This window comes from Pelobates fuscus, chromosome 7 (assembly GCF_036172605.1).
Source record: "Pelobates fuscus isolate aPelFus1 chromosome 7, aPelFus1.pri, whole genome shotgun sequence".
Lineage (NCBI taxonomy): Eukaryota > Metazoa > Chordata > Amphibia > Anura > Pelobatidae > Pelobates > Pelobates fuscus.
The window spans coordinates 77512794-77529688 of NC_086323.1; the positions used below are offsets into that span (position 1 = coordinate 77512794).

The 16895-nt window shown below is 34.8% G+C and overlaps 1 protein-coding gene across 5 annotated transcripts in view; it reads left to right on the top strand.

The window, feature by feature from the left end:
- Positions 1-16895, top strand: part of LHX9 (LIM homeobox 9) — a 44034-nt gene that overhangs the window by 12324 nt on the left and 14815 nt on the right. For 3 of the 5 annotated variants that reach the window (XM_063426099.1, XM_063426102.1, XM_063426100.1), the window contains exons 2-4: positions 1174-1445; positions 11262-11464; positions 16143-16504. In XM_063426099.1, the coding sequence (XP_063282169.1) occupies positions 1269-1445; positions 11262-11464; positions 16143-16504 (742 nt within the window). In that variant the 5' untranslated portion in view covers positions 1174-1268. The remainder of the gene's footprint in view (positions 1-1173; positions 1446-11261; positions 11465-16142; positions 16505-16895) is intronic. The other 2 variants (XM_063426101.1, XM_063426104.1) reach the window with 1 other exon arrangement.

A 16895-nucleotide genomic window follows, 5' to 3' on the forward strand; every position in this document is an offset into this window, starting at 1 on the left:
AGAGTGAACAGCTTCACCTGTAAATATAATGACTTATATACAGTATTAGATAGATAGATGTTCAGGATAGATAGATAGAAAGATAGATAGATAGATAGATAGATAGATAGATAGACAGACAGACAGACAGACAGACAGACAGATAGATAGATAGATAGATAGATAGATAGATAGATAGATAGATAGATAGATAGATAGATAGATAGATAGATGGCAGACGAACAGATAATGATCGACAGATACAAATATTAGAATTAATCAAATAAGTGCCTATAAATTCAACCCTAGATTTGTAGTGTAAAACCCAACGTTAAATGGCATTTTAAGTTTTAAATCCTGCCCAATAAATTAAAGGGCGATTCGAATTGCATGATGAATAAACAGACAAGACAATTTAATGATAAATCATAAAATACCTTTATAAGACAGCTGATTATTTACATATATGAAATGCATTGTATAGTACCTGGTAAATGTATATTTATTTTCAATATCTGTATTTATAACCATTACAATACCGCTAGTCCTGGAATAATATAAATTGCAAAGCCAAAGCACTATTCTGGCGTAAGCATTCTAATGATGCAATCCAGAATGTCCCCTAACTCTCCAAGCATGGAAGTTCTATGAGCTGTGTGTGAGACTGCATGCAGAGACTGAAGGGGGCTAGAATCCTGTCTCTCTCCCTGTGACTGTTTTAATGCAGGTTTCTGGGTATAATATCCTTCACACTCCTTAACTTCTTCTCCTCACCTGCTGATCTCAGCTCACAACTCACTCTCTTTCTTCAGGCTGAAGTAAATAGCTGAATGGGAAGGGGGATAGGTGACCCCCACCCCCACCTGTCACAACTCGTTCTTCACTGGGGTCTTCAGTAATGCATGACAGCCTTTTGTTTTGCCTAAAAAAAATCCCAGCCCCTCCCACCCAATGATCAGAAAATGGGTTGGTTTGTGCTCTATCACAAATTGTTCTGCTCCCCATGCAGATCTGCTGTCCAAGCTTTGGGAGCTTCTGCTGGAACAAGGGGTGATGATCATTACTTAAAATAATTCTTCTTCTTCTTCTGTTGCCCTGCATTGTTACATCCAGAGAGCACATTCTGCAAGTTGTCCCATGTCCCATCTGCTCTGATACTTTGTAACTGATGGTCTCCTGTTGGTGTATCTTCAGGTAGACCAAGGCTGAGTGTCTGGAGGTCAATCACACATCAACACATTTGTTGTTTGCTGGAGCTTGGATGCTGGAAGAACTTTGGGGCTCTGTATATGGAAATTGTGGGGTGTCGTTCAGAAGAAAGTGCCTACCCTTTCAGACCAGCAGCAATGCTCTTCCATGGGATCACTGGGGGGCACATTCAAGGCATCATGGAAGAAATGGAGAGAAGGTCCAAATCAGCAGATAGCCGCCTGGGCAAAGCTATTCAGGTCAATGGCAGAGAGACAGTAAGTTCTGCTTAAACTTTAAGTATATGATTTATATTCAGTGTGTCATTGAACTGTTTGCATCTAAAATACATGAATTCGGATGGGGAGAGGGTGGGATGAGGGTCCCTTAACTTAGAAAACAAAAAGGAACAAAACTGTTATTAGTTAAGAAAAACTGTTGTTATTTAATATATGTGCGTTTGAGATAAAAAAAAAAAAGGCTAGGGACAGTTAAACACAATTTCCAAACTCCCTTTAAATACATATTAAACACGTCTATTTGCAATGAATGAATATCTCAAAATGTTAGCAGACAACTGAATTGTTGGTCTTTAAGCAATATAAAGCGATTTTACTGTGTCAGAATACATAAGAATCCTATTATCCCTATAGCAATAGTCTTCACATCGACCAATTATCATTTTAAATATCGTGAAGAAAAACAACTTTCCTCAATTATTAAGAAAAAAAATAAAATAAAATAAATTAAAAACAATATTTAAAGGCATTTTTTATTTCACGTTTTCAAAGTGTATTAATAGAAAAATACTTTTTAACTAAACATATTTATATTGATTGAATTATAGCGTAAATGTAAAACAGTTATTAAGTAACAGATTCGCTGTATTTATTTCTAAATACTAAATGTTTATTTTTAAGGAGTTTAAAGTCAATACACATGTAACTAAGCCCCTAAATAATATAAAGTCCTGTGATTCACATATAAACAAATAGACTGACAGACAAATAGACTACACAGATAACAATTGTATTTTGATGACTGTATAATTAGATACATAAAAATAGCTAATTAACATTTTCAAATAAAAATAAAATAGGTTTTGCTTAAAATAACGGTTTGCCAATTAGTTAATATTATTGCAGCTAAATATTAACATCAAACAAGTTAAACAAGGCATGGAAAAAAAAAAAAACAACCACTTCTGTCATTTGAATTATTGTTGAAAAGCAAATAATATAATATTTTTTAAATTAATATATATTGCAATAAAAACACGTTGACAGTTGTATATAACCATCATCCATTTGATTGTACTGATTGCATTATTGTGTATTATTGATGCTATTTTTCATAATAAATAAATTTAGTTTTTTTTTTATTGAAATCATTTCTCCATTGCATAAAACTAAATTTTAATGATTTTCATTAAATTCATTACTAGGTTGAACATGATAAATATACAAATATGCAAACGATAACATATTCCTTAAAAGCAATTCACAGATTTTTGTTGTGAATTCAGTAACTCTCTAAATGACTTTCTCATATTTATATTGTACTTTAGGTTTTACTCGTTACTAAAGCACATTATTATTTATTAAGATATGTTTTCTATACATTTAAATACGCTTGTATCATTTTTATACAATGTGTACTTTGTCAGTTTAGAATTAGCATCACTGAGACACATGCACTGATAGTTTAATATCTATCAAAGTTTTATTATATTTAATTTAGTGAGATATATATTGATGTGTTGATAAAAGCTAGGGCTAGGCTATATTAGGCTATATAATAAAACTACCATATACACTAGGATTTTGTTAACAGATAACTTAAATATAAATACAAAATGTATTTTACACATTAGCAAATAGCCCACGTTTCCACCTTTTTTTCTACATATATTATTTTATATACATTCTACAAAAAAACAGCAAGAATAAGTAAGGCGATGCTAATTGGGGTGAGTATAGAACACAGATTAGACAGAGATCAAGCCTCATTAACGGATAAGGGGTATTTTCCCCTACTTTAATAAGGTCTCTGGGGAGATATACAGACAGATACTAATGTGTTAATACCGCTGAATATTTAGAATCTCTGCTGGACTTGAGCCGTGTCTGATGCAAGCAAAAAAATAAATAAAAAAATAAAATAAAATAAATAAATAAATGTAAAATAAAATAAGGTAAATTACATTAAACATTATATTAAAATACATTGTGTATAAGTTAAGTTCAACTACATTACAATGTCCTTTATATTTTAAAATATATATTTCTATTATTTAGATTATAAAACATTAGATCTATAATTTAAATCTAAATATAAACATATGTATGTATACATATATTTATATATATTTGCAAGGTGTTAAAATAAGTAGCACTGAGGATAATAGGGACGAATCTATCAATTCCAGCATTAAATATTTAAAGCAAGATTTATTTAAAGAACCTTTATATTGCAATAGGGTCTGCAATGCAAAGTAAAGAGGAGAGCCCCTTATGAAATAGGCTGTGTACAGGTTTATTATATTTTGAAATTTATATTTTACAAGCCATAGACTGTTTTAAAAGAGAAGTGTCTATGGTGTACTATAAATAAGTTATATAAAATATTAATATAAAAAAAAATAAATAAAAATGGGATTATATTTCCATTAAGTAAATTCAAAGCAGGTTTAACTGGGATAATAAATGTAAAGCATAAATAGGTTATCATTTTAAAATAATTATTAACTGTATATATATATATATATATATATATATATATATATATATATCCGTTTAATAACAACACTAATAAAAATAATATATAATAATATAATAATATATATTAATATAATTATTATTACGCTGATGCTTGTTATTTTGTTGGTGATTATTTAATTCAATTTGTTGTGACTACTTTGCTAGTGTTATAATTTGATTATGCTAATTTGGAAATGTTCAAATTTTAGTTATAATTATAAGTGCTGCAAAATATCTTATTATCACTGATACTATGTAGATTGTTTTCTTTTTTCACCCACATATCATTTGACCCTTTAGATTTGAAATGGTCAAAAAAGGGCCTTTAGTATTTTTGTAATTCTTTACCTGTAATCATAGAGCCCATGGTAATGTGGGATATATTGATACTATTTTAATGTAACTTAATAGCAAATTAGCCATTGATGCCATTTATTGTCATTGTTATTTGTTGAAGTAGAATGCTTCCTGTCCTGTAGTGTGTCTGCATATTAGATCATATACATCTTGTTCAACATCATATAATCCTATATTATATCTCTGATTACTATGGTAGCCCCCTCTTAATGGATAATAGTTATTAACCCCTTGCTTTGAATTGTACTTTATAGAAATTATTGTGCATTCATATTAGTAAGGCAATGTCCAACTATGCATCTATATATTTATTTACAAATACATATAGAAAACCAAACAAGAGTAGTGTAATTTTTGAAGCATAGCATTATATTAAAATTGATTTCTAGTATTTTAGTTTATTGGCCTATTAGCTCTGTGATACCTATTGTATTGTATTTTAGATTTTCTCTATCAAGCATTTTCCAAAGTCCACTTAGGTTATGAGTAGAGAAACGGTCCACGTGTATGACTCAGTGTTTAGTACAGTATATGTATATTTATTTATATAGTGCCAACAGGTGCCCTCAGTGATGCCGACTTGGCATTATCATATAGTAGTGATAAGTACCTTAAGATTTAGAGACATTGTAATAGGAGGTCTAATAGATATACAGACAGTAGAGTATCTGTTCTATAGAAATTACAATCTAAAACATTGTGTACGATGAATTTAGGATCCCAATACAGCCACTACCATGTAACAAGTCTTGAAGGCACTCTTAACTCCCCTTAAAAGCCATGTTGGTGGATATAACTACATCATGAGTATCTTACAGTAAATCTCGTTATATGTTTTGGTGTACACAACAACTTAGTAAATGTTCCGTGAGAACAGTAACTATATCCAGAAAGTCACGCCAGGGAGTATACTACATGATGAAATTAATATTGGTTCTTCAATTGCTACCTCAATCTTATACTGATGCAGTAACTACCTTTGAACAGTATAGAAAGCTTTTATATCCTAAATTTCACATATATACAGTATTTCCTGAATGGTTTTATACTACTATCTTTTTTTATACTTTACCCTCTTCCTAAATGTTGGTACCCTAACTACTTCCTAAATATTAGGTCAGTACACTATCTAATTCCTTAATGTTATGTTGGTACACTACCTACTTCTTTGAGGTTATATTGGTATACTACCTACTTCCTTAATGTTATGCTGGTGCCCTACCCACTTCCTAAATATTAGGTCAGTACACTACCTACCTCATTAATGTTATGTTGGTACACTACCTACTTATTTGATGTTATATTGGTACACTACCTACTTCCTTAATGCTATGCTGGTGCCCTACCCACTTCCTAAATATTAGGTCAGTAAACTACCTACTTCCTTAATGTTATGTTGGTACATTACCTACTTCTTTGATGTTATTTTGGTACCCTACCTACTTCCTTAATGTTATGTTGGTACACTACCTACTTCCTTAATGTTATACTGGTACATTATATAGTTCCTGAATGTTATGTTGGTACACTACCTACTTCTTTGATGTTATATTGGTACACTATCTAGTTCCTGAATGTTATGTTGGTACACTATCTACTTCCTTAATGTTACATTGGTACACTACCTACTTCCTTAATGTTATGTTGGTACTCTACCTACTTCCTAAATATTAGGTCAGTACACTACCTACTTCTTTAATGTTATGTTGGTACAGTACTTACCTCTTTGATGTTAAATTGGTACACTACCTACTTCCTTAATGTTATATTGGTACATTATCTAGTTCCTGAATGTTATGTTGGTACACTACCTACCTCATTAATGTTATGTTGGTACACTACCTAGCTCCTGAATGTTATGTTGATACACTATCTACTTCCTTAATGTTATATTGGTACACTACCTACTTCCTTAATGTTATGTTGGTACACTATCTATTTCCTTAATGTTATATTGGTATACTACCTATTTCCTTAATGTTATGTTAATTTACTATCTACTTCTTTGATGTTATATTGGTACACTACCTAGTTCCTGGATGTTATGTTGGTAGCCTACCTACTTCCTAAATATTAGGTCAATACACTACCTACTTCATTAATGTTATGTTGGTTCACTACCTACTTCTTTGATAGAAACATAGAAACATAGAATGTGACGGCAGATAAGAACCATTCGGCCCATCTAGTCTGCCCAGTTTTCTAAATACTTTCATTAGTCCCTAGCCTTATCTTATCGTTAGGATAGCCTTATGCCTATCCCACGCATGCTTAAACTCCTTTACTGTGTTAACCTCTACCACTTCAGCTGGAAGGCTATTGATGTTATATTGGTACACTATCTAGTTCCTGAATGTTATGTTCGTACACTACCTACTTCCTGGATGTTATGTTGGCACACTACCTACTTCCTGGATGCTGGGCTGACCCACTGCTTCCTTAATCTTATATCTGTAAAATATGTGCTTGATAAATATTTAGTTTTACATTGCTTCATCTTGAGAGCTACGCTAGTACAGTAACTACATCCTAAATATTATGCGCTACATCACCTACATCCTAAATCTTATGACCATTTATTACCTACTTCCATTGCAGCAATGTTTTATTGGTATCATGTTAGCCAGTTAACTACATCAGAATAAACTAACAGAAAGGGGTATAAATTATACCTTTATCGACTAACAAAAGAGGGATATTTTGTAAGCCTTCTGAATACTAATGTCCCTTTATCAGACATCCTGAAAGCTTGCAAAATATACTTTCTTTGGCCAATAAAGATATCAATAAAACATTTTTTTATTTATTCTCAGCCATCTACTTCCTAAATATTCCATTTGTATAGTACCCAGTTCCTCAATGTAATGTCAGTATAGTATCTGTATCCTAAATGATGGTGAGGTAACTACCTCTGAGTGAACATTATGTACTTCCTGAAGGTTATGTCTGTGTACTAGCTTTTGTACTTTTCAGTTTTCTGTCTGTAAAGTAACTACTGTACTTCCTGTATGCGATGTCTGTAAAGTACCTACTGTACTTCCTGTATGTGATGTCTGTAAAGTACCTACTGTACTTCCTGAAGTTATGCCTTTGGAGTACTGGCTATACTTCATGAAATTTATGTCTATACAGTATCTACTGTACATCCAGAATGTTTTGTCTTTATAAAAAGTACCATACTTCCTGGATGTTATATCTGGACATAAACTGCACTACTTCCTGTACAATATGGTGCTTCCTAATATTTTATCTACTGTACTTTCTGAATGCAATGTTGGTGCACTAACTATTTGTGAGCGGTAATAAAACACTAAGTGACGACCACTTGAAGTTTTTATGTTTTGTCTGTACAGTGCCTAGTAGTTATGCTTCCTGAATTTTGTCTGTACGGTACCTATTTCACTCACCATACTTCCTGAATGCCACGTCCGTGCATTTCACTTCCTGAATGCTATTTGTGTCATACCTGTTACACTTCCTAAATGCTAGGTCTGACTGTGCAGTACCTATTGTAGTTCTTGAATGCTGTATGTTTGCAGTATGTATTGTACTTCCTGAATGCTATGTGTGTGAAATACCTATTGTACTTCTTAAATGATATGGCCGTCAGTCTACCTAATGTTTTTCAACTGTACCAATTACTTTCTCGTGTTCGTACAATAAATTAATTTTCCCCTTTGGTAATGCCAGTGTAGTAATTTCCTGTACCGGTGCCTAAATTCATTTACTGCTAGTTCTCCTATTCTATGTGCATTATAATAGCTTAATATGTGGATATTTACATTATGCCCAAACACTAAAATATGTATTGTTTTTACAGTAATAGTCATTTTACTTCTCTATGACAATATTACAGAAATTATATTGTGTGTCTTGTATAAGTTCAGTATCTGCCCTTTCTATGATCGTAGGATAGTAACTATCTTTGATATCAGGATAGAAGCTCACAGCAAAGCAATAATACCAGTGTGTGTGATATTTCTTTTGGCTACGTTAAGAGATGCTTAACTGCTCTCTGTCTTTAACATCAATATCAATGTTAAATATCAGTATATTAACTCCCCTCTAAATCCGTAAATGAATTGACCTGAATATTAATATGCAAGAACGTGTCCTACCTTTAGGACGGGCCTTAGGCTAATTAGGGCATTGAAAAATCTTTCCCAACTAAAAAATAATCTAAATACCATCAGCGTTCTCTAGAATGAAATACTAGTTCCTACAGAACATTATCGAATAATTTTTCTGCACAGCTTGTACTCTTCACAGACAAAATCTAGCTATAACACGTTGGTGCTTTTGATGCCATTGCAAAACCTGCTATTTCACTGAATGAAAATAATATAAATATGTATATTTTATTTATAATGCAAGTTATACAGGAACTGTCTGGAATAGTTAACCTTGCCTTGCTTCACCTATAGCGGTCGCAGCATAAATAACTGCCTTTGGTGTACAGGAGCTGATCATGAGGCAACAAATCCTCAAAGAGACAATAATATTTCGCCCTTTATTTAGATTTTATACATGAGCATTTTTAAGAAAGTTGCGATATACATGTAACACTATTTTTACTTGTATCACTCCACAAGGTTTTCATTTTTAGCAGACAAATGGCTGCCATTAGTTTATGGTTTTTTTTTTTAAGTAGTTTCTAGTCACTGATCAGAATGTCAATCAAAGCTGGATTCTGATTGGTCGAAAAACGAAGATGCTTATTAAATCACAAGTGTGATTGCTACGGTAGGGGGTGATTTAACTCACTGAAGGTCTCTTTACTTTTCTCTTCAGAATTCTCTACAATTCAGGAGGAAAATACATAACAGAAAAATCCCATATTTTTCACACATATTTCAATTTGTAAAAGCCTGCTGTTTGATATGAGAGACATTTATATCAAGTATTTACCCTTATGATATCATGTGTGTATTACTCCACGATAGTAACCGCCTTCTCCAAACACACTAGGTAAATGTGAGCTCATTAATTATCTACTGCCAGAGGCCCCTTCCCCCATTTTAAAACCTTAGTATAGTAATTCACCATGTTAAAGAGTATCCAAAATTAATACAATAACTCTTTCTTCTTAGTGCAAGCTATATTCACAATAAACGGTGCTGTATTTAAAAAAGGAAATGAGAGGCATTCTATTTCTGTACGCTTTTAAAATGTCGTCGTTTGATAGAGTGACAATTTAATAAAAGCACATTTGTAAGAATTTTGCGTTATCACAGCATCATTAAAATACCGCCAGTCATCCTTGACATTATCTATTCTTCTCCATACCTTTTCTTTCCGTACTTCTACTTTTCATGAATTTTTATTTATTTTATTCTTTATTTTCCATTCTTTCCTGTCACAGATACTTTGTATGTTAACGTTCTTTTCTGGACATACAGTATGAAGTTTTGGTTAGTGGTGGCTCTATATATTCATGGTTACTGTATGCAATAAGTGTTGCTCTGGAGAACACTGCCAGTAAAGTAAAGTTACGATTTGGATTTTATGATTGTTTTGTTCTAGGCCTGGGTAGTGATTATTACTGTTAGGTGGGCTTGGAATTCAAGAGGGACTTAAGGTAGGAAGTACTTGCCATCAAATGGCTGTGCACTTTAATTTCAATGATTCTTAGCTAGCAACGTTATATGTTGTTATAATGATGGCGACAGGTTTAACATGTCATCGTTTATGTTGACATATATAAAAAAAAGTAAAACTATAACATATAACAATATGATGTATATTTCGCCATCAAAAAAAAAACCAAATCCATATTTTGACTGCTCCCTGATGGCCTTGTGAAAGTGAAAATAATCTTTGATTTTTTGCTGTAATTAAAGTCACAGTGACTTGGAGCGGATGTCCAACGTATGGTGATTGCTAGCTTGTTACATTCACCTTATGGTTACGGTTGCAGCAGTACCTCATTTTCTGACACCCTTACTTGGAAATGCTACAAACAAAGAAGCTGGGTGGGGATCTTGATTTGTATTGAATCTTCTTTGCGTGATATGTTTGGCTATCCCACAACCACCCTGCAAGAGGAGTTTATTACAATAATTACACTATGTGAATGATGTCATTTTAATTCTGTCCCTTGATGATGATGTCACTGCAGTGTAGGTGGCCTTACCATGTATGCAGCTGGTTGGAGGCCCCATTTAACTAAATCCACTTCTCAGAAGATGGAGGGAGGAAATTACCTTTCTAAATGTAACAAATGATTCTTTTAATGTTATACAAAAACGTGTAGCCATGTATGTATGCATTCCGTTCCTTAATTTGTATATATATTAAACTTTCTTTAATTTCTTTAAAGGGACACTATAGTCACCAAAACAACGTTAGCTTAATGAAGCAGTTTTGTTGTATAGATCATACCCCTGCAGTCTCACTGCTCAAATCTCTGCCATTTAGGAGTTAAATCACTTTGTTTATGCACCCTAGTCAGTAAATTATGTCTGATTGAAAATGAAACAATTTTGTCATACAGGTTGTGTCAATCACAGCCAGGGGAGGTGTGGCTAGGGCTGCATATACCGAAACAAAAGTGATTTAACTCCTAAATGGCAGAGAATTGAGCTGTGAGACTGCAGGGGCATGCTCTATACACCAAAACTGCTTCATTAAACTAAAGTTGTTTTGGTGACTATAATGTCCCTTTAACCTAACAGCCTGTCAAAATTAGGGGTTTATTAACTAAACAAAGAATTGTAATGAATTGAAAACTGAATTGCACAATGTAAACTAACAAAGCCAAATTGGAAAATTCCCCAACTCAGCTTAAGTAAAGTTTTGCCCAATTTAGGTTTTATATATATATATATATATATATATATATATATATATATATATATATAAATTTTGTAGTTGGGTTTATAATTTCCTATATTTGATGTTCTTGTGTTCCTGGCTAACGCCTGGTGTGTGATTGTTGTTCAGAAATTATAGTAACTTTCTCCTATCATATTCCAACAGCGAATGCCCCCTCTGAGTCCAGAGAAGCCCGCCCTTTGCGCAGGATGTGGTGGGAAGATCTCAGACAGATATTACCTCCTGGCTGTGGACAAGCAGTGGCATCTGCGCTGCCTCAAGTGCTGTGAATGTAAACTAGCTCTGGAATCTGAGCTGACATGCTTTGCAAAGGATGGCAGCATATACTGCAAGGAAGACTATTACAGGTACAGCACCGTGTTTGACATGTACAGTATATACCCATACTGCAGCAAAGTTCATGGTATACTACAGGTACAGCACCATGTATCACATGTACAGTATATACCTACACAGCAGCAAAGTTCATGGTATACTACACGTACAGCACAGTGTATCCCATGTACAGTATATACCTACACAGCAGCAAAGACAATGGTATACTACAGGTACAGCACAGTGTATCCCATGTACAGTATATACCCATACTGCAGCAAAGTTCATGGTATACTACACGTACAGCACCGTGTATCACATGTACAGTATATACCTACACAGCAGCAAAGACAATGGTATACTACAGGTACAGCACAGTGTATCCCATGTACAGTATATACCTACACTGCAGCAAAGGTCCAAACAAAAATGGGCCAATCAGTGTGCCGCAAATATATACATAAAATATATGTCATAGATATATTCTGCAGTGCACTGTGAGGCGCATTCTCACTCTACTTAGTTCACAGATCAAGTGATAAAAAGTAATATACTATATATATATATATGCGCTGGATCGTATATGTTGTATGTGTATATATGTTCTTTTCTGCTTCTCCAGTTTTTCTCTATTAGTCACTTTTCTGATCTGTGAATAAAATGAACATTTAGTGAGTGACTATTCCCTAACCATTGATGATATATTTTTTTCCCCATCAGTCATCTCTATTTTTTGTGCCACAGACAGAACTCTGAATCTTGAAGAAAGTGAACATGCGTGTCCATCGTGCTACGTGTATGTTCATTTATACGTCTGTCTCCTAAATACTGAAGTGTAGAACTATATTGCAATTTTAGGCTGATCTGGAAAAAAACTCCAAGTTGGTTATAGTCAGACTTTGGATATTTGAACCTGAATTTTTAAATACAGTGGACAGTTCACTACAATGTGATGTTTAATGCATAGGCCCGCTTATAGTATATAAACCAGAAGTTATATAGGCATGGATATTGCAAATTTTAGCCAGAACAGAGAAATATTAAAGGGACACTATAGTCACCTGAACAACTACAGCTTAATGTATTTGTTCAGGTGAGATCTATAGCTCCCTGCAGGCAATCTAATGTAAACACTGCATTTTCAGAGAAAATACAGTGTTTACATTGATTGATAGGAATACCTCCAGTGGCCGTCACTCAGACAGCCACCAGAGGGACTTCCTATCATGCAGGGCCCTAAAAAGGCCTTGTACACGCCAGACGTATTAAGATACGTCTGACATGTGCAGGAGAGAGAAGGCACTGTGTACGCGGGCAAAGACCGCGCGGTAGTGCGCTCAGGACTTCAGAGGGTGGCATGAATGCCGCCCTATGAAGTATGTGCGCATGTGCAGCGAAGCCACGAATGCGCACAAGGGAGCAATGACGCTTCCAAATGGAAGCGTCTGATTGCTCCCTGCTCGCGTCCGCCTATTTCGTAATTTTGACGAAATAGGGGGCGCGGCTTCACGAGGCTCCCGGCGCTGGAAGCAGGTGAGTAAACTACTCTGCCTGGAGAGTCCCTTTAAAAATGATCCAGGTAAGCTATTTCCCTGGCTTTCACTTGTCAATTCCCCATGATTCTTGGTTTAATGACCAACACCCTGTGACATATTAGAGGAACATCACTAAGCACAACATGCACAATATCTACATATATTGCAAGGAAGACCAAGTTATATTACACATACAACACTATGCTTTAATTGAGGAATTCTGTATTGGAGAAAAGATTGAAACACCAGTAGTGTCCCAAATTTGAATAGAGTTTGTTATAGGAGGGTAGAGTGTTTGTAGAAGTGCCCTTTGGGCCTTTGGAACCCAGAATTGTGCGAAGTCTGTTCCAATGAGGAGAGATTGCAGGTCTATCCAACGTCTCTTGTCGGGGAGATTAAACGACAAACAGAGTGGAAGAGGAGAGTGAATGGGCAATTGACGACCCACTCATCTGTTTCATCCCCTGGGCAAAGCCTTTGCGCTCCTACAGTCTTTGGCATAGGGAGCGGACGTCTAGTGTGGAGATGCAGTGCCCTAGCAAGTAACAGGCTGCACAGGCAGAAGGTAGCAGGTATTGCACAATGCAGGTGTAGATAAAGGTTAGAAACAAACCATCACTTTTAAGGAGATTTGGGAATTAGGGATAAAACAAATGGAATAAAAAGTTCAAGTGGAAACACCCACTCATCTGTGTCATTGCCAGGGTGAGTGGGTGTTGTTCCATGGCTATTGGTGCCCAATTTTTCATTTTTATTTTTTAAAACCGCTTCAAAACAGAGTGACCAAGAAAATGTGGAATGGTGCCCATAGCCCTCTTAAACCTCAACTGCTGCACTGAGCTTTCGTAGTTATAATGCGGATAGTTTCCCTTTAAGAGAGCAAAAGAATAGATTCAATATGTAAGCATAGTTGTATATTAAATTATAAAAATACATGTACATTTTATACCATTGTATTTTAATATGAAAACATGGAAGAAAGGAAAATCTGGGAGTATTGTGTATAGGAAAGGTACATGTAGTGAAATCGAACACCTGACTTTAAGTCTACATTTACGTGGATAGTCAAAGAGGCCGAGTTTCACATATTATTATACTAAAAGAATTCTAAAAGAGGTGGTTTAGGTAGTCAGATAAAACAATGGGTTAATGTGTTGTGTATTATAGGGGTTTAACTATTAAACCAGAAATTGCAAATATGAATTCAAGCCAAGCTGGAAAAACAACTGAATTGGCAAATATTTTGTTTTTTAAAAGTCTGCTTTAATGAGAGCCATTGATGCCTATGAAAAAAATTCTGGCACCAGAGATATACACTCTCTAGCCCTAACTCAAGCTTATTATCCTCTAGCTTTTAACTTTTTTTATTATATGCTTTTAACATCAGACCGTTGCTATGGAGACACACACAAATCAAGGAGATGCAAAATATCCCTGGGGGGAAGGGGTGGTGGAGGGTAGTTGCCTATTTTAAAAAACAAAATAGGTACTTATCCTACTGAAACGTAGTCCTATCAGTTCAACTTAGATTGTCAGTTGTGTATTCAGAGTTCCTTTTTCTCTTCACTTTATTTGTTATATAGTAGTTATGCGTTTTTTCCATCGATTATTTGTGTGATTTACAATGTTTTTTTGTATACCTAAAATTACTTGGAATAAACAATGACAAAAAAAAGAGATAAAGAGATTTAACTGCAAAATATTTGGGAAAAAAGCAATAAGCAAAATATTAGATCTGAAAACTAACTGGGGTTCCAGTTTAAGCTGCATTGGCTCCTAAATGTTAATGTGTGTATATATCTGCTTGTTGGGTGCTTGTGAGCCACCAGTATTCCACCATCTATTTCACATGATTTTTTTCCTCTTTATTTAACCATCCCAGACCAAGACTCCACCCTTATCAAGGTTTCTGATCTTAATCCAACTTTTAGCCATTTAGAGTGCTCTGTTACCATTAGTTTCCTGACCATTTTCCTACCTTTAACCATCCTCCTTTCACCATACAGCTGCCTACCTTCAGAGGAGCACCCTTCCCTCCTACACATCACAATACCCAGTTATACACCTACTTAAAGAACATTGTCACCTCAACACCACCTCCCCCATTTCTGAACATTTCCCCCTCTGAGAACACAGCTCTCCTTGGCCAATACACAGCCTCCAGAACACAGTCTTCCTGTCCCAATGCTAAGCCTCTTTGTGCAGTCATCCATTTATTCCTATGAGGCCCATCTGCTGGATTCTCCTATGAATGTGGTGATAACAGGCTCTAGCTCAGTACACCAGTCAGGCCCTAGTTCCCTTGTGGAAAAAAGAGCACTCCGATAACAGTATTTCTTTCTGAGCAGTACAGAATGGTTCTTAATGGGTAGCTTATCAAGGTCGAAAATTATGAAGAACATCATTGGGTTCATGTGCCAGGTAGACCACATTTTGTCCTGTAATGGATTATTCCAGGCTGCACGGGGCTTTACGGGATACGTACAGCACTGCTAATGGAAGCAGAGACAATGATTTACTGCAAAAGAAGCACATTCACAGTTTAGCTTTTAAAATTATTATATATTTTTTTATAAAAATAGTCTTCAATCATTGAAGATACCAGGTGGCCAACAAGATGAGGATCAAATTATAAACATAGAAATAAATGGGAAAGGAGCACCTGAATCAGGGAGGACTATGTCTGATTCATTAATTTAAAACTGATTCTTGATAGTGAAGGACTTCAATAGTATTTTAAGTTATGAAGTCCAGTGTTTTCATTGCTGATTGTTAAGTGTTATTATTATTTTGGCTTTTTGGGATGTAATTATTGTGATGAGTTTAAAGTCACTTGAGTTAAGAAGGAATGAATGATGATTATTACTGGTGCGCTAAACATCTCTATGAACATTAGTGATGATGTAGGTACTAACACCGAAGAAAGCAATATAAAATTGGATAATTTGATCAATTTATATCTGATGAGATATGATTGCACTGATTTATCTATATTTTATCTCAAATTCCCTGAAAATGTATACATTTTGCCATCATGTAAGTGATGTAATGGGTATCATGAAGGACCATATTATAAAGAGCTGTGGAATAAGCTGACAAATAATATAAATAATTCTTATTGTATTTGGGTACAAGTCTATGCTCCTCGGTAAATGATTATTCTGCTTGTCTCCAGAAGGTTTTCTGTGCAGAGGTGTGCCCGTTGCCACCTTGGTATCTCAGCTTCAGAAATGGTAATGAGAGCAAGAGAATCTGTCTACCACCTTAGTTGCTTTACCTGCACAACCTGCAACAAGACCCTGAGTACCGGAGACCACTTTGGAATGAAGGAAAACCTTGTTTATTGTCGGGCCCACTTTGAGCTTCTGGTCCAAGGGGACTTTCATCCACAACTCAGCTACACTGAGCTATCAGCCAAGGGGGGAGGGCTGGCTACCCTTCCATACTTCAGTAATGGGACAGGTGCAGTTCAGAAGGGAAGGCCAAGAAAAAGGAAAAGTCCAGCTTTAGGAGTGGATATCCTCAACTACACTTCAGGTGGGTTACCTCTAAAACTCAATATTAACATTACCCACTGTGTCTTTTTCATCTTTACTTTACTTTTTCATCTTTTGAAAAAAAAGTACTATAGTGTAGTCATTTATTATATGCACTCCTATCTATGTCTGAATATAATAAACTACTACGCTATATTACTTGTGTTACTTTTCCTACATGTTTACTTGAGGATGGATGTTGAATAAAAGGAAATTCTCTATACCTGTATCGATGGTATTTATTCCTAAAATATATATATATATATTTTAAAAGATTTTTTGGAGGGGATATATACCTTAAGATATATATGTTTTTTAATATAGTCACTATTTTATGTTAAGTTTTTTTATGTTTGTACTTGGGGGTGAAGTGTTATATATATATATTTATA